General features: G+C 33.4%; 3 protein-coding genes across 4 annotated transcripts; all 3 read right to left on the bottom strand.

Moving 5' to 3' along the window:
• Positions 1–314: 314 nt before the first annotated feature.
• LOC145556768 (5-amino-6-(5-phospho-D-ribitylamino)uracil phosphatase, chloroplastic-like) lies at positions 315–6,348 on the bottom strand. Its single transcript, XM_081618417.1, has 11 exons — positions 6,171–6,348; positions 5,950–6,057; positions 5,556–5,624; positions 5,310–5,414; positions 3,464–3,518; positions 3,059–3,132; positions 2,136–2,219; positions 1,900–2,040; positions 1,506–1,571; positions 1,022–1,131; positions 315–659 (listed from the first exon to the last, which is right to left on the bottom strand). The coding sequence occupies exons 1-11, from the start codon at positions 6,270–6,272 to the stop codon at positions 491–493; spliced, it is 1,083 nt and encodes a 360-aa protein (XP_081474543.1). The 5' UTR covers positions 6,273–6,348; the 3' UTR covers positions 315–490.
• Positions 6,349–7,455: 1,107 nt separating this feature from the next.
• LOC145556767 (high mobility group B protein 7-like) lies at positions 7,456–10,303 on the bottom strand. Of its 2 annotated transcripts, none has more exons than XM_081618415.1 (6): positions 10,171–10,303; positions 9,898–10,059; positions 9,686–9,773; positions 9,445–9,531; positions 8,030–8,068; positions 7,456–7,945 (listed from the first exon to the last, which is right to left on the bottom strand). In XM_081618415.1, exons 1-6 carry the CDS (start codon positions 10,245–10,247, stop codon positions 7,826–7,828), a joined length of 573 nt encoding a protein of 190 aa, XP_081474541.1. In that variant the 5' UTR covers positions 10,248–10,303; the 3' UTR covers positions 7,456–7,825. The 2 variants fall into 2 exon arrangements, with proteins under 2 accessions (XP_081474541.1, XP_081474542.1); XM_081618416.1 differs by having other exon boundaries at positions 7,456–7,942.
• A 595-nt stretch (positions 10,304–10,898) lies between these two features.
• On the bottom strand, positions 10,899–14,807 carry LOC145556766 (WEB family protein At3g51720-like). Its single transcript, XM_081618414.1, has 2 exons — positions 14,460–14,807; positions 10,899–12,506 (listed from the first exon to the last, which is right to left on the bottom strand). Exons 1-2 carry the CDS (start codon positions 14,691–14,693, stop codon positions 11,142–11,144), a joined length of 1,599 nt encoding a protein of 532 aa, XP_081474540.1. The 5' UTR covers positions 14,694–14,807; the 3' UTR covers positions 10,899–11,141.
• Positions 14,808–27,081: the final 12,274 nt, after the last annotated feature.

The raw sequence follows: 27,081 nt of genomic DNA, 5'->3' as shown, positions 1-27,081 counted from the left end.
CAAATTGACAAAATAAAATTTCAACCTTCACTGAAAAATTAAAACTTGAAAACTTTGTCCCTAAATGGATCAGCTAGTAGGTTATGGTAATTCAATTTTAAGATCGAATCAATTTCGTGTTAATCTTCGTCATAAAAAATTTAGCTAGTTAATCAGAGTTTTAGGCCAAAAAATCGTGTTAAAAATCCTTAATTTTTTATCTTGTCAAGTCTGCTTGAAGTGATTTCCACAATCCTCATTTAAAACCAGATCTCAAGCGAGAAAATGCTAAATTCTTGTATCAAATTTTGAAGCTGGCCGAGAACAGAACAATAGATTATGGAACATCGCATTTAAACGAGACTACATTGCTAAAACTTGTAATGTACATTGAACAACAAAGTATATACATGCATTTACAACATACAAGACTTGAATGAGAGAAGGATGGGAAGAGACTATGCTTCTTAAAAGACTACAGAAGATTTAACAGAATGAGACAGGTGACTTCTCAAAAAATGGTATCAGTAGTAAGCTTCCTTTTTGGAGGACTTTTCTCTATAATCTGTTTCTGTAAATCCATGAAATCAGAACCCTTGTGTGCAAATAATCTCCGCAGATTTATGACCGAGAGCTCACTGAAGTTGGCTACTGCAAGATCAGCCTGCACCAAGTCATACCTGCAAACACCAATGTTAGTCACTGAATTCATTCTCCAAGCAAGTACATCTAACTCCAACTCTCCAATAAACCTTCCCATGCCTGTGTTGGACACGTATTTACCACTTTAAGGGATATGGTAACTCAGATACTCATAGTCTGATTTATGTGAGGAGTCCAAGTAACATAGTAGTCCATAACGGCATGGCCTCCAAATCAATAATTTATGACTAATACATAGTGGAGATTTATGCAAAATGCTGAGAAGTGTCAATTATTTATGTTCATTTGAAGACTAGACACCCACAGCTGAATAATCATAGAACTACTACTCTGACCAAATTTAGTGTATACATTCTATAGAATCTTTCATGATACTTACGCAGGGTGAGCACCAATAAGAGCTACAGCCATCATCGTACAGTTATGAGCAGCTGTCACACCTCTTGGGTCATCCTCAAAGACGACACATTTCGAAGGTTTCCTATCCAACTGCAAGAAAAATTATTAGCAGGATGAATCAACAGACACTGAATATATAGCAATTGCAGAAAAAGAAATTTCATTGTGCAATTGGCTAAACTAATCATAAACTTGTATCTTGTCATAAAATTACTTATGAAAGGAAGTGCTAGTAAAAGTTGAAAAATCTCAAAAGATAAAATAATTCATTCAATGAGAGCAAATAAGTTGTATTCAGTCCTGTAGACTGGGTATCTATGAGCTAGAAGTAGAGAAAAACCAGGTAATTGTATGGTAACCTCACCACAATAAAGGTCAAGATTTCAATTGCAGTCATCAACAAGATTTGAAAAAGTAAAGCAGACAGAAGTTCAACAGAGTTCCTCTGTACAGAGAGTTCCTACCTTTACAGCCGCAGAGAGAAATCTATGGGCCATTGCCTCCATGCCATCTTCTTCACTCACTATGGCCTGCAATGTGAAAATAGATCAGTTGGAAGACAACTTCCATAAGCAAGCGCAACGGCAGAAGGTCCAGAATATTATATGAGAGAAATACAACTCATCACTGGGACAAGTTCAATAAGCACTCCCAAAATTTCAACTTTATCCCAGCAGGCCTCACTTGGAAGGATGAGAAACACTACTACCTTCATCTTTCTCGTTCTTCTTGCCCTGTGCCCCCCTCTCGTTGAAGAAAATACAGTAAGAAGACTAAGAACCATCACCACTCACCACACTGTTGCTTTTCATTATTACAGTACAATAATCACTGGCACAAACAAAATCAACCAGGTACCTGAAAGTATTTCTTGATTCCCATCCTATCTAGAGCTTCAACCATGATTCTTCTGTCAAGATTTGAAACAATTGCACAAGGTATACGAGCTGTTGACACTGCCTCCAGCCATTCTTCAACACCTTCCAAAGGTCTATCAAGCTGAGAAGATGGTAAAAAAAAAAAAAATGAATATCTAGACTAGAGAAAAATTCCTCCTCACCACCCCCCCTTCCCCCCCAAAAAAAAACCCTCACCTTGAGAAGATTCTCATAATACAAATGTGAAAGTCGCATCTTTAGCAAATCTACATCAGTTTCTGATTTCTCCCACTGTAAAACCTGAAAGGTTTGAGAAGGTTAGTGTTTTATGCATCAGTTGGACTCTGAGCATTCTCCAAAAAAAACATAGAAATAACTTGTATCTTCTCCTCCTAACTCAGGTAAGTAAACAAATGGCACGAGTGTGGTTTGAACATTGACAAGACAGCACGATAGTATCTTTATACAAAATAAAGTTTCCTTTAGTCTAAGCTTGTCTTTAAAGAGTGTTGCAAAATAAGCATTTAATATGTCATACACAACAAAAAAACAATCAAGCAGTACTAAATAAAGGCCAAAGAACTGAAAGGAGTACATAAACAAAACACCACAGGAGACTGAAACGTGCATGTGTGTATGAGGAAGACTCGTGTTTCAAAATGTTGTGACAACCTCAGTTTTGAGATGTTTCAAATAATGGAACTTTTAAATTTTCAGGGAGGTATTTTTTTCCAATTCCCAAAAATCAGAACATGGAAATGCCTGTCTATACATATCAATTAATCAATGACAAAACCAGTAGGATCCTCCAAGGTCAACTAGAAGATTGACATGCTGTCTGCAAAAAGTCAAAAGACAGAACTAGTCACCCACTCACTCATAAACAAGTTAATTAGCTTTATTTTGAAATTAATTGTCAGGCAAGTTTTCTGGCCATATCCTATCTCCTTTCAAAGGGAAAAAAATGTTCCACAAAAATAAGCATAACTTTGTCACTGGCTTTTCTTATTCAGTAATTAACTTGAAATTAATAATCTTTGGACATTTGATAATTGATAAACAATATCATGCTCCATATAAGTGCATAATAATCACCATTTATATAGAAATTTTCAACTGTAAACCTCAGAGACTCAGACCTTATTAAGCACATGATCAGGACCTGAGTAAAGCATCAGCTTTTGAGTACCAGCATCCTCGGGAATTACTTTTCCTGCAAAGAAGAAAAACACAGAAAAAGAGACCAATAAGAATAGCACCAAATAAATGTAAGATTAGTGATAGAATCTATTTTCTTTCTCTACTTAAAGAATCTATTTTCTTTCTCTACTTAAACTCCACAATAACTAATTGAATAAAAAATAACATTATGATATTTTTAATTCCTATGGAATCAATCTCCACATAGGTGAAGCATAGATATACATTGTATTAAAACAAATCAGGCATTTTTTTTTTAACCATGTATAGTATTCAGCCCTCAAAAATTCTAGATTAACATCAAGCATACAAGTAAGGATTAGTCACATGAGATAAATACATACCCTCTTCAGAGGCAAGCTGTTTCCAAGCATTCAACTTCAATGCTCGAGTATCTGCCTGTAACATAATGAATACACTTTAGTTTGGCAAAAAAATTGAATCAAGTTAGAATGTGATATGAAATTGTATCAACCACAATGTTATGAAATCGCAGAAAGGGGCAAATCAAGTGGGAAGAAGAAAGGAGATAAGATTTTACGGAGTAGATAATACAAGCATTTGAGAGGCTTGTTCTCTCCCAAAGTGTAAGACAAAATTAACAGAAACACTCAACCAAATTCTTCCTGATTTTTCTCTAACTGATCTCCTCTTTATATGGAATTTCTCTGCACTAGATAATACAAGCATTTGAGAGGGTAGTTCTCTGCCAAAGTGTAAACAAAATTAACAGAAACACTCAATAAAATTCTTCCTGAATTTTCTCTCACTGATCCCTTTATATATAATTTCTCCGTGTAATTAATTGACTTCCTTTCTCTTGAAGCTAATGCTAACACTTGCAGGGCCGGTGATGAGGCTGTGCAACCAGCCCCACCGCACAGGGCCCCCAAACTTAAAGGGCCCCAAAAATCCAATTTACTCTATATCAAATTGGCTGCATCAAAGCATCACAAAATCTAGTGTAGCGTAGTGGAAGAGCGGCATACTTTACGATGGGTATCACTATCACCCACCCCACCTAGAGAACCAAGGTTCGAATCTCTTGGGAATCATTTTTTAAGTCCAAGGTCCTTTTTTGTGTTTAGTTCTAACTTTTAAGTCTTTAGTAACTTTTTATGTTTTACGTGCTTAGCACCTCACTAAAGCGTAATGTCTTAGTTCCAATTAATTATCTGAAGTGTGAATGTCTATTTATTTATTTTTTCAAAAACTGATTCAAGTCTTGATACGTAGTATTTTATAAATTAACTACATCTCCCATCAAATTAAAATTCATCCTCCTTTCACTTGTTGCTATGTGTATAAAAATTCACCATTATCCTTAATGGAAAAACATTTCACAGTTTATATCACATACGGTATAATTATTTATATTAGCTTCCTCCTTCAAAATTAAAACTTGATATATTATTTTATACTTATCCGTATTTTGTTAGCTTCTTATTTAGTTTCCCACAAGTGAAAATTGTACTTTACCTTACAAGGAGAAAAAAAATATATTGGGGCCTATTTTTTAAAATTGGCACAGGGCCCCCAAAATATATGGGACGGCCCTGGCTAACAGTATACTTCATATTATGCATTGGTGCATTGCCTTCATTGCTCTTCCCCAGTACGGCAGTCTATTACGCATAACTTCATCCCAAGATGAATAGCCATATAGGTAGTGCTACACTTGAAATTAAATTTATCAGATATCTATTTGAAACTGAAAGTCTAAGAGCAACTAGGTCACTACACGTTTCAAGAAAGTTTTTCCTAAATTGGAACATATAGAAGGCAACAGGATGTTTCAGAGGCAATAGATTATCTCGGAAGTACAAAAGTAGACAACAATGAGATCCTTTTTCAAAAAAATATAGCTTATAGGGTGGGATGAGCATGAAATAAATAAATAAATAAAATAAAGTAGAATTTCTATTAAAAAAAAAAAAAAACTTCATACGAAACAATAAGAGAGAATGGAGCTATATTACACTGCATTAATTGTCAAGGCAAGCTTTCTAGCCATATCTTATCTCCTTTCACAGGGAAATAAAATGTTCCACAAGAATAAGCAAATATCAATCACATTTTTCGTTCCTAAACTAAATTCTGCCTTTTTGTTGGATAAAGGAAGATTTGCAAGCATAACTTGTGAACAAAAGTGATTAACACAAAAAAAAAACTAATGAAAAGGGAATATACCACAACATTGTCCCAAGAAAAAATAAGTCCAAAAGCTTCATCGGGTTTCATGGCATATCGTATTCTTTGAAGAAATCCCTCTTGCAACTTGTCATTCAAAAAATCCTAACAACAATGGAAATAACATGAACAATACATGATGCCATAGAAAAGAAAATTCGACAAAATCGAGTTTCACCGACGAACAAAAAAACTTAGTATTACACTCCTATTACACATATTAAAGAAGAAATTGTGTTTTCTTACTACATCAACTTTTAAGGGTCCATCAGGCCTGAATGTCTCAAAACCCTCTCCATATTCAGCTCCAATAGCCTGAATATCAAAAATTATTGCTTCAATTTTACACAAATTACATAATTCATACGAAGTATATGCACACATACTTACAAATCACGGGAATATAAAACAATTTAAAAATAATTAAGGTAACCCAATCAAATAGCAAAAAATACATTAAATTTCATAAACCCAGAAACCCCTTCTGAGATTTTTTACACTAAAGACTCAATAAACGTCAAATTTTCCAAATTCAATCAAAACCCACTTATAATTATAAACTAATTTCTCAAATTTAACTGAAAATTTAACATTCAACCAATATATTAACATCAAACCAAAAAAAAAAAAAAACGCATACCTCTTCCTTAAAATATTTTCCTGGGAGAAAAGGGAGCTCATTAGGATCAAAATTACAAGCGTTTCTAATCAACAGACGCTGCTTATTTGGGTTCTGACGCCTTAATCTCTGTTTTTCAAAAACAATAATGAAATTAAGCAATTTAAAGAAGATTAAATCATAGAAAAAAAAAAAAGCAATAATTAAAAAAAAAATAAAAAAATTAATAGTTATAATATTACCGGTAATTTGAAGTGGGTGAGAAATTGGGAGTCAGAAAGAGCAGAAGAAGAGGGTCTCTGGGGAAGTAAAGCAGAACCTCTGATAATATTGGAGCACTCCATTTTTTTTAGCTACTCTATCAATTTCTGGAGTTTAAAGTTGTTTGTTCTTTTTTTATTTTTATTCTTGTAACAAATTTTCGACCTTTCCAGGATTTTAATTTTATTTTACTATAAAGATTTTATTTAATGGAGGTGAGGACTAACGAGTCATTAAAGAACTTGGGCTATCTTGGACCTAATGTAATAATTATTGGACCTATTTACATTTTTTTTGTATGGTCTTGTGGAGTATTGGCTAACCTAGCAACTAGCCAACTACTATGTTGACGGTGTTGCAAGTCATATGATCTCGAGTACTTTGTATTATGCTCTCGACAATATGATTTATAATAGCGTGTGAATGTTTTATGTGTACTGACTTTGCCGGTTGACTTAATGTGTAATTGATATCATCTTATGTGTTATTATCACGTGTTAATACTCTATTAGTAGAAAAATGTTTATTTATGAGACATGATGTGTTATAAATTGCTAATTAATTAACTTATATAATGGACATCAACATTCACATGCCTCATTTTAGTGTGATTGGTGCTCTTTGTGCTCTCGTAGTAATGATATAATTTGTGTGATGTAACTACTTCACTTCAGGCCCTCTTTTTGTTTAAATCTTTTTCATTCCCTTTGGTGGGAGATGCCATAAAAATGTTAGGTCACAAAGTAATGCAATTTGGGACCAAGTGATTAAAATAGAGTAGTCTATAGAATATAGACTCCAGACACCAAAATGACTTTAAAAGACCTTTCTAAGGAAACACCTTATGAAAATAAAACTCCGTATTATGTTTGAGCTAGAGGTGTTGATCCGGATGTCTAGGTTGGATCAGGTCTAATTTCAAACTTGAGTGATACTAAATCTTTGTGTTCATGTGAGTAAAAATCTAAATAGAAAATTTTTCAAATCGATTTCGGATCAAATTTTAACCTTAAGTTCAAGCCACTAAATGAGTCTAAAAAAAAAGTTTTTCTATTTATCCTAAACTACAATAAAATTTTGGCAACCATTTGTACTAACAAGAAAAGGCTGGCCAATGTATATGCACAAATGCACAATGTTTGTTTTCAGCGAATGTCAAGTGTCAATTAATTTGGTAAAGTCTTGGGATTGGAGTGCGAAATTTGAGATCAAATCTTATCTACATCATTACCCTCCGTGGCTTATTCTACTCTCAAAAAATTAAAATGCATGCTTTTATAATCGAAGTTGAGAAATAAATGACAAGGCAGTGTTGCTAATCAATAAACACCAACACACAACTAATAAAAATTTAAAGTACTCTCTTGTACAAAATGGAGTACTTAGCAAAACTTTACAGTGCTTGTAGCAAAATCCACCCACAAAATGGCCCAATTACTACTACTAATTACTAATTAGTACTCGTACTAAAGCATAGATGAAAAGCCAGGGAAACATATTAACAGCAAACCCTGTACATAACTTCCTAGAATATACAATAGCCAAATAAGACTTGCCTTGGTGAAAGCAGGCTAGCCACCCCATAACAAAGAGCACAAGCTTCTCTTCTTTTCGAATAAGCCGATCCTACATTGATCTAGAAATATATATTGTCGAAGCAGAAACAACTTAGTGCATTAGGGCACCTTTTGCAACTCCACACGTTAAAAGGTTCTTCTGAGCAATAATCGTCGTAGTTGACATAGCCACCATTCTGCTAATGTCAAAGGGAACAAATTAAGTAAGAACAGAAACGAATGTACTTCAAAAATATGTGATTTAAATGGATAAAAAGGAATACCTTATTGCATTTTGCTGAATCTGCTTCATCATCACCTTCCTGCATAAATCATTATGTTTTTAATCAGAAAGTTATATAGTAAGATTAGTACTCAGTCTGCAGACTAGTTCCTGTCCTGGGATGTAAGGATGAATCATGAATGGCAGCAATCTTAAGTCGTACTAAAACTCTCTTTAAGTTGTTAGACTCAATGCTTTCATGTTTCTGTTACAAACATTCGACGATTTCAGAAGGTTACAGAAGCCAGAATGTCAGGCTCAGACAACTTGAAGATTACAAGAATCAGATTTTGTACATCATTTTAGTCTGTCTTCATATATTCACCTCAATAAACGGGTAATTCCAAGTTTCTCTTCTTGAGAAACAAGGAGTGTTTCTCATAGGGATAAACTTGTCTTTTCAGCTAGTAAATCAGGGATAAAAATGTAATTCTCTAATTTTTTTTTCTCCTTTTCCACAATTACTGACATTTTAGATGTACCATTGAAGCAACTTCTCTCCTCCATTGAAGCACCTTTCTCTCCACCATTGAAGCAGCTTTTGAGGTGAAAAAAACACTTACCCTCTAGGGTTAACAATGTCCTTTCTTTCTCCACTTTTCTTAGGGTTTTCGTAGAACTCCGGAAGAAACTGCCGGAAATGGCTGTCGAGATGGTGGGTTGGGGTTGGTCTATGCTGTGGTGGTGGGTTTCTGTCTAATCTGGGTAACAATTCCACCATTGTTACGTTGATAAGTTCAAAAGAAGGAAGCAGGAGAGAGAAGGGAATGAGGGACATGAGTGAATCAGCAACCAAAAAGTAATAAAATATTATTAAAGTTGCTATTATTTACAATTCTTGCCATTTTGAAAAATAACATTGATTGAGACCAAAGATCTATGCTAAATTCTTATAAGTTTACACGAACAAGAACGAGTTTTGAGTGAGACCATCTCACACTTATTTATTACAAAGTATGTAACATTAAAAAAATATCGCCTGAAAAAGTAACCAGTCACTCTTAAAATTAAATTAATCACCATTAGAACGTATCATACAAGATTTTATCGACTAGTGAAACCAATTGCCTACATCTTTACCTCAGATGCAGAGGTTCACTTTTCATCACTGGCAAAAAGCTCTTCTTTCAGCCAAATTGTGGTTCAAATTACACACAGCATATTATCTAGCTTAAAGAATATACTCTAGTATCTTCATTTTCCATACATTGCATTACAACAATTCATACAAAAATAGGTCCTACAAAATTGTTACTCTTTAGTCCAAGAATCATTCCCACCCTCTTTATCTATCAAGGCTATCATGTTGTAAATGCTCTTCACAAACCTCAAACCCACAATCCGCTCTCACTCGCCGCCTAATTAGGCCTCATGTTCTTCTACTTAATACACAAATCAATAGCTTAGAAAACTTACTTGAGACAGTTGAATTTCTTCTTGATGTATGACATTCAAATAAGCATTTTCCACTTTTCGAGACTCGCAAACGTATGGACATTGCTCCTATACAATCAAATTAGGAAACATCTTAATTAACAGCCTAATATTTCACAATACAATTACTAACTAAAAACACTAAATCATCTCATAATCACATTTTCATTTTTTTGGAATTCACATTATCAATTAATTCTATAAGCATAAAATGGTCTTATACCTTAGTTGACATCTTCTTCCATTTCTCAAAAGCTTCTCGGTTAATCTCAATTAAGGGTCGACCCTTGCAAGATTTTGCATAACTTTCCCTGAAAAAACCCAAACTTAAAATATAAGTCTGCTCCAATTGTCCGAAATTAATAGTCGCGTTTGTAACATAACTTAAATTAGTAACGTGACAACTAAATTGGGACGAATAGAATTAGTAATTACATGAAGAAAACAAAAGGTGATCCGGGTTGCTGAGAAACGTTGTTCGTTTTGGGAATTATTAAAGGCTTGGGATTTTCTTTCAATTTCTTTTTCACATTCTTCTTTACATTGCACTCATGCATGTCCATCAATGCTACTGGCACCGAACCTCCACAATCATCACTACAAAAAATAAAAATTTAAAAATAAAAAATTATAAACACAAAAAATGACTTTAAAAAATAAAAATTATTTTTTAAAAAAAAAAAAAAGTATTTCGGGGAACATAATTACCATTTCATGAAGGCGCTACCGTCGGCGGCGCGGCGAGGAGGGCGAACCCTTTTGCGAGATCTAGGAGGGTTTGGCATTGGAGCTGTAAAACAGAGAAGTTATGGAGTTGAGATTTGAGAATTGTTTGTATTTATTTTATTTATTCAATGAAAATTGAAATGGTTAATTTTGTTTTTAAAAGAGTTAAAATATGTCAAGACTGAAGAGTGGCAAATAAAATTTAGGTGAAAATTTTAAAATTTCCCGGCAAAAGGGGTTTTAAAGATGCGCCAAAAGGGTAATAAAAAATAAAATATGCTTATTTCATGGAAAATCGTGAAATAAAAATGGAAATTGAAAGCATGTAGGTTTTATGCGCACACGTGTGGTCAGGTAAGTGGGGTAAATGACTAAAGTATATATTGGGTATTTGGGTTTTAAATTTAGCTTTAGGTTTGGGCCGTTTTGATTTAATAGTTGGACTATTTTGGACTGAAATTATTATGGAGCAATTTATTAACTTCTCATTTCTTTACATACAAAATGAACATATAACTATCTATAATGAGCATTTTTTGAACGATTCACTCATAATACCTTTTCAAAGATCAGTTATCACTACTTCAATTAAGTGACATAAGAAGAATAATAACGATTGAGCTATTAAAATAAGTATTTAAGTTTTCTTTGGGTTATAAAATCATGTCATATCTTTAATCATGAGATATTGGAACGCGACACAGCTAATTCTTGACAAAATAAACAGCTGACATTTGACTCGTGCAAAGGTTATACATGCATAAATAACACAAGGCTGATATCAATTTTCACTCCAGATACAAGTACAAATCAGATATAGCAACCCCTTTACATACATAAGCATATAAGTAGGATGAACAAACACCACACAACCAATAAGGAACACAGTACAAACACAAGCTGATAAAGAATATGTCATTCAGAACAAGAAATACAACAACAATAATGTTGATCTATTCATCATCCCCTCGCCAAAAATTCAAACTCTGAATCTTATTTTTACTCTGCTTTGACATTGGAAGTGAAATATGCACAAACCCAAGAGCCTTTCTCTTGGAGAAGAAATTATTATTCTTCCCTTCATTACCATCTTTCTCTCTTCTCTTAGGAGGCGGTGTTGATTCACCTCTATGTCGTCGCAACATTTGATTCAATGACACCCTTTGCCTCCCTCCCCTGCCCCCTCCCCTGCCCTCACCAACACTTTCTTCCTGCCTGCCAACCTCTAAATCATCCCTCAGAACAAGTTTCCTGCTCAAAATGTCTCCTATTGAAGTCGTAGCAGGCCTAGCAGCCTGCTTACATTGATCATTTTTACTTCTGGAATACTCGTAATCATTTGAATTGAGTAGCCTAGAATCCCTTCGAGGGCGTGCAGGCAAAGAGTTTCTGAATCCCATCTTACTTAGTCTCTCCTCAGATGCTTCTTCAATCCTTCTGAAGGCATCTATCTGTTCCCTTCTTTTAAACAGGTTTTCAGCTTTTTGAGCCTTGTCAGTTAATGCAGAATACTCTTCAACTGACAGACTAATTCTCTCCGGTTTTTGCTGATTATTGTAACTATCAAATGATATGCTTTCATTGCTCGATAAAGCCCTGATCTCAGCTAAAGCAAGAGATTCAGCCGCCTTAGCAGCATCCTCGAGTTTCTTGGCTACAACCCACCTCATTTCTATCACTTTAAGGCTTGTTTTCGTCTGCTCTACATCTGACATTGCCTTCAGAACTTCTGATCTTGCTGCTTCAGCTGTCTTCATAAACTGCTCGGCCTCATAATTCAACTCTCGTAGCTCTCTTGATATTGCTAACGGATTAAATGATCCACCCACATTTTCCACCTCATTCTTGACCTTCATTTCCTGTCTTGCTTCATTGACAGTACGCGAATTTTGTAATACCACTGAGGCCTTTTCTTTCTCCATTTTCTTACTGAGAGCCTCAACAGAAGCGCGAAGTTCAGCAAGATCATTGGTGTTCTGATAAAGATTGTTTTTTGCTTGCTTTAATTCCATCATAATTAGTCCAGCAGCAGTTGATGGAAACAAGTTCAATTGCTCTTCATTCTTGACTGTTGGCTGTTCAGTGAAATCAACAGGATACTTGTTCACATACTCATGATTCGGGGTGGATACTTGCCTTTCAAAACCCGAGCATGAGTTTGATGTGCATTGATCATGAGCTTCATCTTTTGGCACTTTCAACTTTAGCTCTTCTACAAGTCTTTTGGTTAACTCAAGTTCTTTCAAGATTTCATGTGTTTCTTGTTCTTTTCTTTGAAGATCTTTCAACATTGTTGCTGCTCTTTCATCAAGTTTATGCTGTCAATCAGAATATACTAATCAGAATTGATTACAAGAAACTGAAAAAACATGCTCCTTATGACATGAAAATTTAGGTAGTCATGAATATACTTAAGGATAGCTTAATTATGTCCTAAATATATGTGATAACATTTTTGTTGTTATTAATTAAGAGTTTCATACAAATGTCACGGTGCAAGATAAATGACTAACTAAAATGTTAAAACCCCTTAAATTGGATGATTTTGCCAAATACTGTAACTTCTAAAGCCAAATAATTTGTGGAGTAGAAGATGATCCTAATCTCCCCTTTATATCTAACCTTTATAAAATAAAAATTATTTGTCATCACGAGTTTCAAAAAAGAAAAGTTAAAAAAAAAATAATAAATAAAAAAGGAAAAACATTGTTGAAATCTTCTAGTGAGAAATTGAGAATCTATGTTGGAAAAGTTACAAAAAAAAATGTCTCAATTATCAAATAACCAAATATTGCTTTATGTTATGTCTTCATTTTTTTTTTCTTAAAGTTTCATAATAGTCTTACCAACCTCAAATTTGTGTTTGTTTCTTTTGTTTTTGGTCCATTTAAGCTTTATTACAAAAATACAGTGTATTCCACTATAAGGATAACACGGATTCATTCTCTTTTGTTTTTAGTCTTTTCATAAAATTGAATTTCTTCTTCCTCATCATTACCAGCCAAGTTGACTTTAGCCTCAAAACTCTGTTTCACTTCTTCTTCATAAATTTATTTACTCCACTATTTATACTATACGGATTTATTATTATTACACTGACAATATTAAGATATAATTTGAATTAATAACATGACAATTTAACTCGGATATGGACTTTATTCCGAAAAAATTAAAGACAATGGCTAGTGGTGTTATGTGATCCTTACATAGTGATAGTCCTCACTATGCAAGTATGCGTTATCCCTTGAAATACTTACTAAACTCTAACTAATTAGGTAATTCTTACATAGTGTGTCAAAAATAATAGTTGTCCACATTGACACATTGTTATTAACTTATTATCCCTTAATTTAAAGTTTACTAAATAATTAAAATACTATTGAACAAATCATTTTCAATCAGAGTGTTTTTTTTTTTTTTTTTTTGGGCATGCTCATCCTAGCAAGGTTTTATATCATCTATATAATGCATCTAGGTACATTTATATGTACATACACCTTTCTCACGTTATATATTTTCCTACTCACATACTCTACTATAAGCTTTAGATCTTTTTCATGCGAAAAGGAGCACCTTATTCCTAGATAAATACACAAATTCTTATCAAGGTCATCACGAATGTGTCGTAAATTACCGAAAAAAGTCTTGGGATTTAAAAAAAAAACGGAACAATACAACTAGATTGGTCCTTTATATTTGTCTTGACATCATAATATTGCCTTAGCAAAATCTTCACCCAACAACTAATCAAAATGTATAAAAATACAGTAAAAAATATCAACTTAAATGCAATTTAACTATAGAGTGTTTTCTTGCTTCCAAAAACTATAGAGATGTAATAGTAGAAACTGTCAAGATTTTAGAATATACTCCGTACCAAACTAGGATAAGGACAAAAGATAATATCCCCAGTCCAAAATATCTGTCCACATTGACTTTCAACAACATAAATTATTAGAGATTTAGAGCTTAGATCTTACTTCTAACTACTATTTAAATTTCTCTTGATTTCATCACAAACATTATAATTAACTAATTAAGGGGTGTAATTAGCAAGTAAAAATAATAAATCAACTTAATTAGATAAGAAAAAAAAATTAGAGGACAAAAAAAAGAACATAAACAAATAGTTAAGTAGCGCAGCTAGCTATTAGTAATGTGGTACGTATGGTAAAAATTCAGTAAAATTTTAGATCGAGTAAGAAACATAAAAATAAAATAATAGTCACGTTAAAAGCGTAACTTGATCTAATCATAAGAAGCTAACTTACAGAATTGTCATCAGTTGTTGTAGCATTAGCAGCATCAACAGCAAGTAAAGGTTGGGGGATCCAAAACCCACGACCCCCAAACCGAATTACGGCTTCTTCAACGGACATGAAAGGCGGGGATGTATCCACCACAACCCGTGGACTAGACCCTCCTAGCTCATGCAGCGTGTACGACTCTTGGTCGGATTCGTAATCCGACGTTTGTGTTGCTGAGTCTACTGCATTTACCACCATTTTAACCTCCAAAACAAAAATATTTTCCTAGAGTAAATTTGAGAGAATGATTTAGCAAAAAAGATGTAAAAAATGGTGGGAATTTAAAGAGAGTTTATACGTAGTAAAGTTTAGTAGTACTAGAGATGATCAAATGAATGAAGAGAGAGTGATTGTAGGGGAAATAAAAGGGGAATTATGAATTATGATGTGTGTGTGGTCATCATGATTGTTAGCGAAAGGTGATTTTTTGCGTTAAATGGGTCGGGTCCCCACTGACCCACTTTCAACCTCCTTTGTGTTTAAACAAAGAAATTTGTTATGTTATGGAACTATCAAAGTGAGTATTTTGGGAGCATGGACTCCTATTTTGGTCGCGTACACATTTAATGCCTACAATCACACCGCTAATTAATCTAATTTGATACGGAGTACCATTTGTGTTACATTTGGGTGTATAACTTTACGTTTATTGGTCTAACCATCCAAGGGGAGAGGGGGGGATTATGTGCAAATCTTCTGCATTTAATTAATTAAGTTGACTGGGTCAATTAATAAGTAGCTCTATCTCTCCTTAATCCTTATTAGCTATAAATAATTACTTCCTACTTTGTATTAGGAGTACTCATTATGTTCAACAGATAATTAATCAAAGGTGCAGTCTTACTCAAATTGAAAAATTTAAGATCAGAGCAAGGTAATAGATTAATAGTACTAAAACTAAAGTAGATTAACATTATGCTTGAAGAGATTAACATTATATTGCCCTAAAAAAAAAAAAAACATTATATCAAGATATACTGAATTTCAATCATATATTTGTCTTGTATAGATGATTGATATTAAAATTATGATCCACGAAAAAGTACTTTACTTTTTAAGTATTATATTTAATAATTGCTAATACGTACTCATAGTTTGAACAATTAGGGAGAATCAAAATGTACGTAGGTGGAGATAGAAATACCTTTAATTATATGCTACATTTTATGCCAAAATAAAAGACAGTCAAAAAGAATGCAAGTTGAACTTCCCCAAAAGAAAGATAAAATGGTGTGTGACTTAAAGTTTTTAATTTTAAAGCTCATTCTAGGAAAAAAAATAAAAAAATCATTCTAATTTTGTTTTTGGGTAATGCATGCGGCCCTTAAGCATTTAATATCCTTCCCTTTTTTAGTATTAAGTTGAAAATTTATCGACAATTTACAAGTAAATCGGTGTAATAAATGTTTATTTATTGTCTATTCTTTTCACTTTTAGCTTTTTATATACAGCCCTAATCTTGTACGCGAACATACCTAGGGGGTGTACTCAAGAGATACGAGTATCTTATTTACACTGGTTTACTAGAACTCATAAGTAGCATCCGGATGGAGGTTCTCCTCCTCTTGTTGAACCATAAATCACCTTGAAGCATCTCCAATTGAAGACAAGCTAAAGAATACACATTTTTTGCAAAGGCAATATTTTTCCTTTAGTTTTAGAAAGGGTAATAAAGGACTAAAGGTTAGTTGCGTAACATTATCTTTATTGAGTTTAAATGATGGGGGCCGGAGCAAAAGCACAGTAAATAGGGGACCTCTAAAAGCGCGAGATAACCCTCTAATACATGCGTGATTTGTGGAACAAAGATTTTTTTTTTTTTTTTTTTTTTTCTCCATATTCTTCACTTGCATTTAAAGTTTGTATTCAAACAAATGGAAAAAAATAAAAATAAAAGGTTGTGCTTTTATAACATGCATGCCAATAAGGCAATCAGCCTTGCCACCCACCCTTTGGTAAAGTAATGTTTTAGCCGTAACTTGGTGCAATATCATCTTATCTCGATCTATAGACTATATGTATAGTGAATTAGTGAGTCAACCTATGTCTATAGATATACTAGAACTTTAGAAGATAATGAAGTATACTGTAATTGTAATTGAAATAACACGGAATACTCATTTCATCCTTAAAATATTATCCCATTGTATTTTATGGGTCAAAACTTTAAAAGTTTTGATCTTGAATCTTCTCTTGTTAATTATAATAAGTCATTATATAATCATGTGGACCTTAGCTTATTAAATTCATTTCAGTGCCTATTTTTAGAATTTCAAACTTTTAAATACATATGGCCAGGAGTTAGAGAGTTTTGTCTTGTAAAACATTTCTTAGAGGCTGTAAAAAGTCAAATAAAACAATCTTTAAGGGACGAATGGAGTACTTCGTAATTTATAAATTCGACATCTTTAAGGACCTTGACTCGATGGTGATCATATTATTAGGTGGAACAGAGACATGGAGTAAAACAAATACCATTGCAATCAACATAATAGCATACATACATACGCAGTGGCGGATCCACGTTGACGCCCGGGGGGGCACGTGCTACCCCCACGAAGAAAAAAAAAAAAACTGGAAAAGCGTCCCTTATATCTGTATATATATATTATAATTTGTAATAATGTTAAATGACTTTAGCATTGCTTCAGTGGTCAGGGTTCGAGACCCCATAGCATCAATTTTTTTTGCTTTGAACTAACCCAATTGAATTTTCATTTATAATTTTTTTTTTTTCATTTTCACACTTTTTATAAACAGTCCTTGTTAATATGAAATACTCTCTCTGTTATATTCTTCTCATTTTCATTACATAATATTTATTGCATTTATTTGGCCATTATTAAATGTTATTTATAATCGTATGAAAATTTACACTGAAATAAATATAAAAAATCATACTCCAACTATGTTTAAATAAATGAAACTTTTTGACTTTTTGTACAATTTATCTAATTCAGTTTAGCTAATATTTTGTGATTTATACATAACAATAAATAAATTCATGTGGGTACTTGTTGGAATCGTCAAATTTATTACTTTAATATTCAATTATTATAAGATTAATTATTAAAGATATTTTCATTCAAAGTTTTACGTTAGCATATGTGCACAAGGAAAAATTTATACCAAAGTTTTCGTTATAAATTCATATGTAACTTTGACAAAATAAAAAATAAACAGGTAGAAAGTTTATAATATTATAATCGATATCCACAATATAATTGAACTTTTTTTTTTTTGACGAGACACAATATAATTGAACTTGTCAATATAAATGTCTAAATTTGATTGTCAATTATTATACGACTACATAACGCATTATATCCATGTTTGGCTGATTATTTATTATGATACGTTACAGCAATGGTATACTTTTTTTTTAATTATTATTATTATTATTATTATTATTATTATTATTATTATTATTATTATTATTATTATTATTATTATTGTCTAGTGCTACCCCTATTTCAGATTCCTGGATCCGCCACTGTACATACGTCCATGATGCACCGGTACCCCATAACTATCGAGTCCTGATACATTACTCTAAATTAAACCAATAAACCAGCCAATAAACTGTAAAAGCACCAAACATTGCACCGTACCATTTCAATTAAAAGGATTAGTGATTGTGAAATTTACCCTTCTTCGTGGAACCTAGTGAAAAATGAATAATAATGATAGCAATGCATGAAATGATGATAATGGTGGTTGAAAATGAAAAGATATGAAATCATGTGAATTTTTAGTTATGCGGCAACATCAGCAATTATGCTTCTTAGACATTGGAAATGAGTGCATGTAATGTCATTTAGGTGTATTTTCCTCACTTAACTTTATTTTTATGGTAAGACATTCGATCCAACTAATTACTACTTTGTACCTCCGTCTCTAGTTATTTGTCCCATATTATAGACATTTTTATTGAGTGCAATTAATGAGGGAGAAAAGTGATGAAACTAATAAATTTTGTAAGGGTAAAGTTTTTACCTGTATAGACATTTTTGGTATGTGACAATCTTTGGAGAACGCCCTTAAAAAAAGGCAAACAAATAGAGATAGCGGGAATAATTACTAGAATCTCCTATTCGATTTTTCGGGATTAGAGGGAATATTAAAATCCCTAAGTTATAAATTGGCAATCATAGAGAATCTATGTATGAAGTAAAGAAAGAAAAAAAAAATTGGAGGTAATTTGTACATTAGCAGAGATTAGCTCATGTACATTTGTAGAGCTATCAATTTGGGTAAAACGGATCGGGTTTGGGTCGGGTCAGTTCAATTTGGATGAATTCCATAACCTATGCGGGTTGGGTTTGGGTTGGGTCATACTTAAGTCGGGTTATGTCGGGTCATACTTCTTATCGGGTTTGGGTCGGGTTTAGGTCAGGTTAATAACAGATCGGGTTACATTCGGGTTGGGTGAACAATAGGTCGAGTTTAATTCGGGTTTTCACTGGTTAAAACGGGTTAGGGTAATTCTCGAGTTCAAGTCGGGTTCGGTTCAAATCAATAATTTGTTGGTTAGAATCAGGTCGGGTCATTCTCGGGTTTGGTTCGGGTTCGGTTCAAGTCAATAATTTTCGGGTTATAATCAGGTCAGGTCATTCTCGGGTTCAAGTCGAGTTCGGTTCAAGTCAATAATTTGCGGGTTATAATCAAGTTGGGTCATTTCCAAGTCAGGTCATTCTCGAATTCAAGTCGGGTTATGTTCAAGTCAATAATTTACAGGTTACAATCAGGTCAGGTCATTTCCAGGCCAAGTCAGGTCATATTCGGGTTCAACTAACTATAAATAGATAATTATCATTTTTATCAAGCTAATTATTTCCTTTGACTTTAATATATATGACAGTATACTAGGGAGCTATAGTCTATAATTCAGGAAGATAATTATCTCCTTTGACCATACAACAAATATATATTATATTTAACTCTTAAATTTGAGGATGATGCTTCTTTCTTTTGCTGGCGTGGACCGACTTGGTCTCCCTAGACAAAATGCTTTGATCAACAATAATAAGGTGGTCTAAATTGCATTTAAGGTGATTTGAAATCGGGTCAGGAACTATTTGGGTTGAATTTAGGTCGGGTCAATAACAATTCGTGTTAATTTCGAGTCAAGTTAGTAACAGATCGGGTTGAAATTTTGGGTCGGGTAAGTAATAAGTCTAATAAAATTTGGATTGGGTCAATAACAAGTCGGGTTTAATTTGGGTTAGGTCAATAACAAGTCGGGTTGATTTCGGGTTGGGTTTGTAACAGGTTAGGTTAAATTCGGGTCGGGTTAGGAACGGGTCGGGTTGAATTCAGGTCAAGTTAGTAATAAGTTGGGTTTTGACGGGTTAAAACGGGTTTGGGTCAATTTCAGATCAAGTCGGGTTTAGTGCAAGTTAATTAAATTGGCCATTGTAAACCAGTAAATCGGTGCAAGTTGTAAACCGGCAAATTGGTCGTTTAAAAGCAAATTGGATGATTCCACCAACCCAATTTGACACCCGGAGGGTATTAGGGACCATGATTAACATTCTGACAACTTTTATTCCGAGCGAAAAGAAGTCAAAAAATTCCAAAATTGAAGACTAATGTCCACGCTTTTTGGGAAATTTTGAGGTTTTAGGGCCCGGTGTCGCAAAGTCTTGAGATTTTAGGGAATACATCTGGGGGGGTGATATAATGCCGTTTGGAACCATATTTGATAATTATATGTTGTCATAAATGTTCGTGGTAGGCTTGAGTTAATGAAATCGGTGCAAGTTAGTTGTAAACTGGTAAATTGGTCGTTTAAAGGCAAATTGGATGGTTCCACCCACCTAATTAGAATCTCATAAGGTATTAGGAAGCATGGTAAACATTTCAGATTTTTTTTTTTACAGACGAAAAAAAGTCAAAAAATGCCAAAATTTAAGAGTAATATCAACTCTTTTTGAGAAATTTTGGAGATTTCGAGGTCTGGTGTCGAAAATCTATCCTTTAAATTTTAGGGAATACATCTCGGGGTCATATAATGTCGTTTTGAAGCATATATGACCAATATATGTTGTCATAAATGTTCGTGGTAGGCTTAAATTAATGAAATCGGTGCATGTTGTAAACCGGTAAACTGGTCGTTTAAAGGCAAATTGGATGGTTCCACCCAGCGAATTGAAATCCAAAAGGCTATTAGGGACCATGGTAAACATTTCAGTAATTTTTATTTACGGGCGAAAAAAAGTCAAAAAATTCAAAATTTGAAGGCTAATATCCACGCTTTTTGAGAAATTTTGGAGGTTTCGAGCCCCGGTGTCGAAAAGTCTTGAAATTCTAGTGGATATATCTTGGGGACATATAATGCCGTTTGGGACCATACATGATCATTATTTGTAATCATAAATGTTCGTGGTAGGCTTGAGTTAATGAAATCGGTGCAAATTATAAACCGTTAAATTGGTCGTTTAAAGGCAAATTGGATGGTTCCACCCACCAAATTGGACTTCCGGAGAGTATTTGAAACCATGGTAAAAATTTCGACAATTTTTATGAGCAGGCGAAAAAAAGTAAAAAAATTCAAAAAATGAAGTATCCACGTTTTTTGAGAAATTTTGGAGTTTTCGTGGTCCGTTGTCGAAATGTCTTGAAATTCTAGGGAATACATTTCAGGGTCATATAATTTTGTTTGGAACCATATATGAATAATATGATCATTATTTGTCGTCATAAATGTTCGTGGTAGGCTTGATTTAATGAAATCGGTGCAAGTTGTAAACCGGTAAATTGGTCGTTTGATGGCAAATTGGATGGTTCCACCTACCCAATTGGACTCCCGTGGGTTATTAGGGACCATGGTAAACATTTCGGCAATTTTTATTCCCGTGCGAAAAAAAAGGCAAAAAATTCCAAAATTGAAGGCTAATATCCATGCTTTTTAAAAAAATTCGAAAGTTTCGGGGCCCGAGATCGGAAAGTAATGAGATTTTAGGGGATACGTCTCAGGGTCATATAATGCCATTTGGAACCATAAATGATCATTATATGTTTTCATAAATGTTCGTGGTAGACTTAAATTAATGAAATCGGTGTAGTTGTAAACTGGTAAATTCGCCATTTAAAGGAAAATTGGATGGTTTCAACCACCTAATCAGAATCTTGGAGGGTATTAGGGACCATGGGAAACATTTCGGCAATTTTTATTTACAAACAAAGAAAGGTAAAAAAATGCAAAAATTTAAGGGTAATATCATCTCTTTTTGAGAAATTTTTGAGGTTTCGAGGTCCGGTGTCGAAAATTGATATTTGAAATTTTAGGGAATACATCTCAGAGATCATATAATGGTGTTTGGAACCATACATCACCATTATATGTTGTCATAAATGTTCGTGGTAGACTGGTAGTCTTGAGTTAATGAAATCGGTGCAAGTTGTAAACCGCTAAATTGGTTGTTTAAAAGCAAATTGGATGGTTCCATCCAGCCAATTGAACTCCCGTAGGGTATTAGGGACCATGGTAAACATTTCAGCAATTTTTATTTACGGGCGAAAAAAAAGTTAAAAAAAAATCCAAAATTGAAGGCTAATATCCACGCTTTTTGAGAAATTTTGGAGGTTTCAAGGCCCGGTGTCAAAAAATTTTGAAATTCAAAGAGATATATCTCGGGGTCATATAATGTCGTTTGGGACCGTACATGATCATTTATTTGTTGCCATAAATGTTCGTGGTAGGCTTGAGTAAATGAAATTAGTGCAAGATGTAAACCGGTAAATTGGTCGTTTAAAGGCAAATTGGATGGTTCTACCCCCCCCCCCCCAATTGGACTTACGGAGGGTATTAAGAAACATGGTAAACATTTCGACAATTTTTATTTTCAGGCGAAAAAAGTCAAAAAATTCAAAAATTGAAGGCTAATATCCACGCTTTTTGAGAAATTTTGGAGTCTTCGTGGTCCGGTGTCTAAAAGTCTTGAAATTCTAGGGAATACTTCTCAGGGTCATATAATGTCGTTTGGAACCATATATGATCATTATTTGTAGTCATAAATGTTCGTGGTAGGCTTGATTTAATGTAATCGATGTAGGTTGTAAACCGGTAAATTGGTCGTTTAATGGCAAATTGAATGGTTCCACCCACCCAATTGGACTCCCGTGGGGTGTTAGGGACCATGGTAAACATTTCGACAATTTTTATTTCCGTGCGAAAAAAAGTAAAAAAATTCCGAAATTTGAAGGCTAATATCCATGTTTTTTAAGAAATTTCGAAAGTTTTGTGGCCCGGGATCGGAAAGAAATGAGATTTTAGGGGATACGTCTCGGGGTCATATGATGGCGTTTGGAACCATAAATGTTCATTATATGTTGTCATAATTGTTTGTAGTAGGCTTGAGTTAATTAAGTCGATGCAAGTTGTAAATCGGTAAATTGGTCGTTTAAAGTCAATTAGGATGGTTCCACCCAACTGATTGCCTGTGGCCCGTGGGGTATTAGGGACCATGGTAAAAATTTCGGCAATTTTTATTTCCGGGCGAAAAAAAGTAAAAAAATTTCAAAATTTAAGGCTTAATATCCACGCTTTTTGATAAATTTTTGAGGTTTCGGAGCCCGGTGCTGAAAAACATTTAGATTTTAAGGGATACATCTCGGGTTCTCATAATGCCGTTTGGAACCATATATGATCATTATATGTTGTCATAAATGTTTTTGGTAGGCTTGAGTTAATGAAATTGGCGGAAGTTGTAAACCGGTAAATTGGCCGTTTAAAGACAAATTGGATGGTTACACCCACCCAATTGGACTCCCAGAGGGTATTAGAGACCATGGTATATAAACATTTCGGCAATTTTTATTTACGGACGGAAAAAGGTTATAAATTCAAAAATTAAAGGCTATATCCTTGCTTTTTGAGAATTTTTGGAGTCTTCCGGACCCGGTGTCAAAAATTTTGAAATTCTAGGGAATACATCTTGGGGCCCAATAATTCTCTCTTAAAAACCTGTGAATAACCTGAACAATTCCAAGAGAATTACTGGCGTGCTACCGCCACGTGTTCAAACGCTAAGGCTTTTTCATAAAATAGCAGCGGAAAAACTAAAACAAATATATATAAGTTTCAAAACCAATAACCAAAACCAAATTAAATCATACAACTTGGAACATTAAGGCCCTTATTCAAAACCCCACGAAAGTAGTAAATAAATAAAACCAGAGTTTAAATAAATTCAAACTTATGAAAAGAAATAAACTGCGAACAATAACCAACTCTCCACTCAAAATTCCACAACCCTGATGCGAATGCTGCATGTGTAAGAACCTGTGGTTAATCTTGAGTAAACGAATTGGTATGCCACTTTACTATCTAGAAATCACCTTCAATAAATCCTCTCCTTTTTGTGTGGGAAATTTTTTGGGATTCATGGGGTATTTATAGGAGAGAATTGTAGGGTAAATAGGAAGATTGGGCCTCATAAAAATAATGGGTCGATTAAGTAAACAAATGGGTTAGGCTTGTGTGATTGGACATAAATTGTAGAATAAAGGCGCATAAAATAATTTTTTCAAATAATTTTCGACTCAGATTAATAATTTGAAACTTTTGAAATTAAATTATGAAAAATAACAAATAAATATTATAAATAAAATAAATTTTCATTTATAAAATATTTTAAAATACGGGGGATTACAGTCATATAATGTCGTTTGGAACCATATATGATCATTATTTGTTGTCATAAATGTTTGTGGTAGGCTTGAATTAATGAAATCGATGCAAGTTGTAAACCGGTAAATTGGTCGTTTAAACGCAATTTGGATGGTTCCACCCACCCAATTGGACTTCCGGAGGATATTAGGGACCATGGTAAACATTTCGGCAATTTTTATATTCGGGCGAAAATAAGTAAAAAAATTCCAAAATTGAACGCTAATATCCACTTTTTTTGAGAAATTGGCCAAGTGTCGAAAAACATTAAGATTTTAGGGGATACATCTCAGGGTCATATAATGCCGTTTGGAACCATATATGATCATTATATGTTGTCATAAATGTTCGTGGTAGGCTTGAGTTAATGAAATCAGTGCAAGTTTTAAATTGGTCGTTTAAAGGCAAATGTGAATGTTCTACCCAGCCAATTGGACTCCCAAAGGGTATTAGAGACCATGGTAAACATTTTGACAATTTTTATTTTCGGGTGAAAAAAAAAATCAAAAAATTCCAAAATTGAAGGCTAATATCCACGAGTTTTGAGAAATTTTAGAGGTTTCAGCCACATTTGTACAAATGTACAATTTACTTAACCGGGCCACATTATAGGGCCAACAACAATGGAAATATGATTTGGAAATGCACAATAATGATAAGAGTCCAATTCAATGTATATTGGGGCCTTAAATAGCACAGCTCGATTTCTTACATTCGATAAGAGTCCAATTCAATGTGTTTTGGGCCTCAAATAGCACAACTCGATTGCCTAACCTCCTTAATAATAAAAATAAAATAAAATAAAATTAGAAATGGTGATTAGTGTCGTTAGTATTTTTTTTGAAAAAAATTCCTATTTTTTTTTTTTTAAAAAATAAATAAAGAATAAAGATAGTGATTGGGGAGGAAGTGAAGAGGATAGAAGAGCTCAACAAAAAAGCATGTGATTGGTCTTTGACTACATTAAAAAGCATAAAACCAATCAACAATTAGAGAAAATTATGTACTTTTAGAGCCAAATTATATACGGAGTAGAATGTGTTCAAATACCAAGAATCTATTATTCTTCATTTAGTATACTGCCCTAAGTTGGTAAACCACTGTTTTTTAGTACATTATATATTCATGCTTCAACTGATTTTAATTAATCATAATAGTACATATTTTTATATGAGAGTTTGTGTGTGGAGGTGGAGCGTAAGACAGTAATAATATTATAATGTAAAAGTAAATATTTGACAAATCTTAGTATAATAATACGGAATATAAAAGTAGAACAGTGGCATATGAAATCTACTGTTTCGTATATGTTATAGTATAAAGACTGTAAACTAGCTTAGGCCTTGTGCCATGCACGGTAATAAAAGTGTAGTTTTTTTATAAAAAAATAATTATATTTAACAAATAAAAGTGATTCTTTAAGGCAGTGTTTGGAAACAATAATTTAATTTCAAGTTCTATATTTCAATTCTGGAAATTTAAATCCTTGCTTTCAATTCCAAATTACTTGTTTGGGAAAACAATAATTTTAAATCCAGAATTTCAAAGTATCCATTGTGTTTGGCAATACTTTAGAATTTTAATAACAAATTAATTAATTTTACTAATAACTAGTGTATAAAAATCCTCAATTTTTCAATAATCAAAACAATAACCTTCATCATCATCAATTCCGAAGATCTTCTACTCACTTCTTATCCAAAAAAATGGTTAATCATATCCAGACTTGAGATTTTGTAGCCCCAAACCCATTGCTATACATAGGATCTGACGATTTCATTAACCCGTCGTCGAAGCCGCCGTCATTAAAGGCGAAGATGGTGGAGGAAAGATAGAGACTGCTCAATGGAGGAGAGAGAAAGAAAGTTGATGATAGTGCGATAAATGTTTGACGAGCTTTTGACGAACATAAATATTTTCATCATCATGAAGGAAAGGATTTGATGAAAGGGATGAACTAGGATTAAGTATATACGATAGGTGTTTGAGTATTGGGGCTGGGTTAGGTTGGGAATTCCAAATGACATGTTTTGACTCATTATTTCAAATTGTTAGTTTTATGAAGTTTTCTTAAATATTTCAGAATTTGGGCTAAATTCAGATTTCAAATTCCAACTCATCCAAACACAATAATTAACCCAATTCCTGAAATTCAGGTATCCAAACAGAGCATAAAGTAATTTCCTTGTATCCATAACAAGAATCATTTTTATTATGGGGTATTACTTTTTTTGACAAAATCTAATATTAATCCGCTTATCGGATAATTAAAAAGGAGTTGTAATAATATTTAAGGTAAATATGTATAGATGAATTATGAACCACAAATGAAAAGGAATATTTTTGTCATAAAGATAATATTAAATATTTGAAACGATATTATTATAATTGTACTCCCAAATATTTACAAAATAAAATTGGTTAAAAAGGCCAGGAAAGGGGAGTTTTGGAGGGAAAAAACAACTAACATCAGGATGTGACACGTGTCATTCTCGATGTCTGTTTTGGTATTAAGTTATTGATGGGAAAAATTGATCCACGAAGGGGGAAGAAAAATAATAATCGAAATTTCCTTATATGAAACGGCTGAAAGACAAGTGATGTAGTTATTTAAACAAGATGAGATATCCTTTCATAATTATGTCATTATGTTGAGTATTGCACCAAACTTTTTCCTTTCTTTATGTCATTGTGTTACATTACTTTTAAAAAAAAAAAAAAAAAGTGTTATTACAAAAAGGATAGGAAATGAAGGGGAAAAAGAAGGACTGAAGGAGAGAGTATTTGTACAATCTTTCAAAAGTACGAAAAAATTGATTAGGAGGAAAAGAAGGGCTGATCTGCTGAAGTAAAGAAGACAAGAAGCTGATTACGAGCATAGAAGAGCTCAACATGAAGAAGCATGTGATCCAT

Source organism: Chenopodium album, chromosome 8, assembly GCF_948465745.1.
Source record: "Chenopodium album chromosome 8, dcCheAlbu1.1, whole genome shotgun sequence".
In the NCBI taxonomy this organism is placed as follows: Eukaryota; Viridiplantae; Streptophyta; class Magnoliopsida; order Caryophyllales; family Amaranthaceae; genus Chenopodium; species Chenopodium album.
Note: the sequence above shows the minus strand (reverse complement) of the source record. Positions and strands in the feature narration are given on the sequence as shown.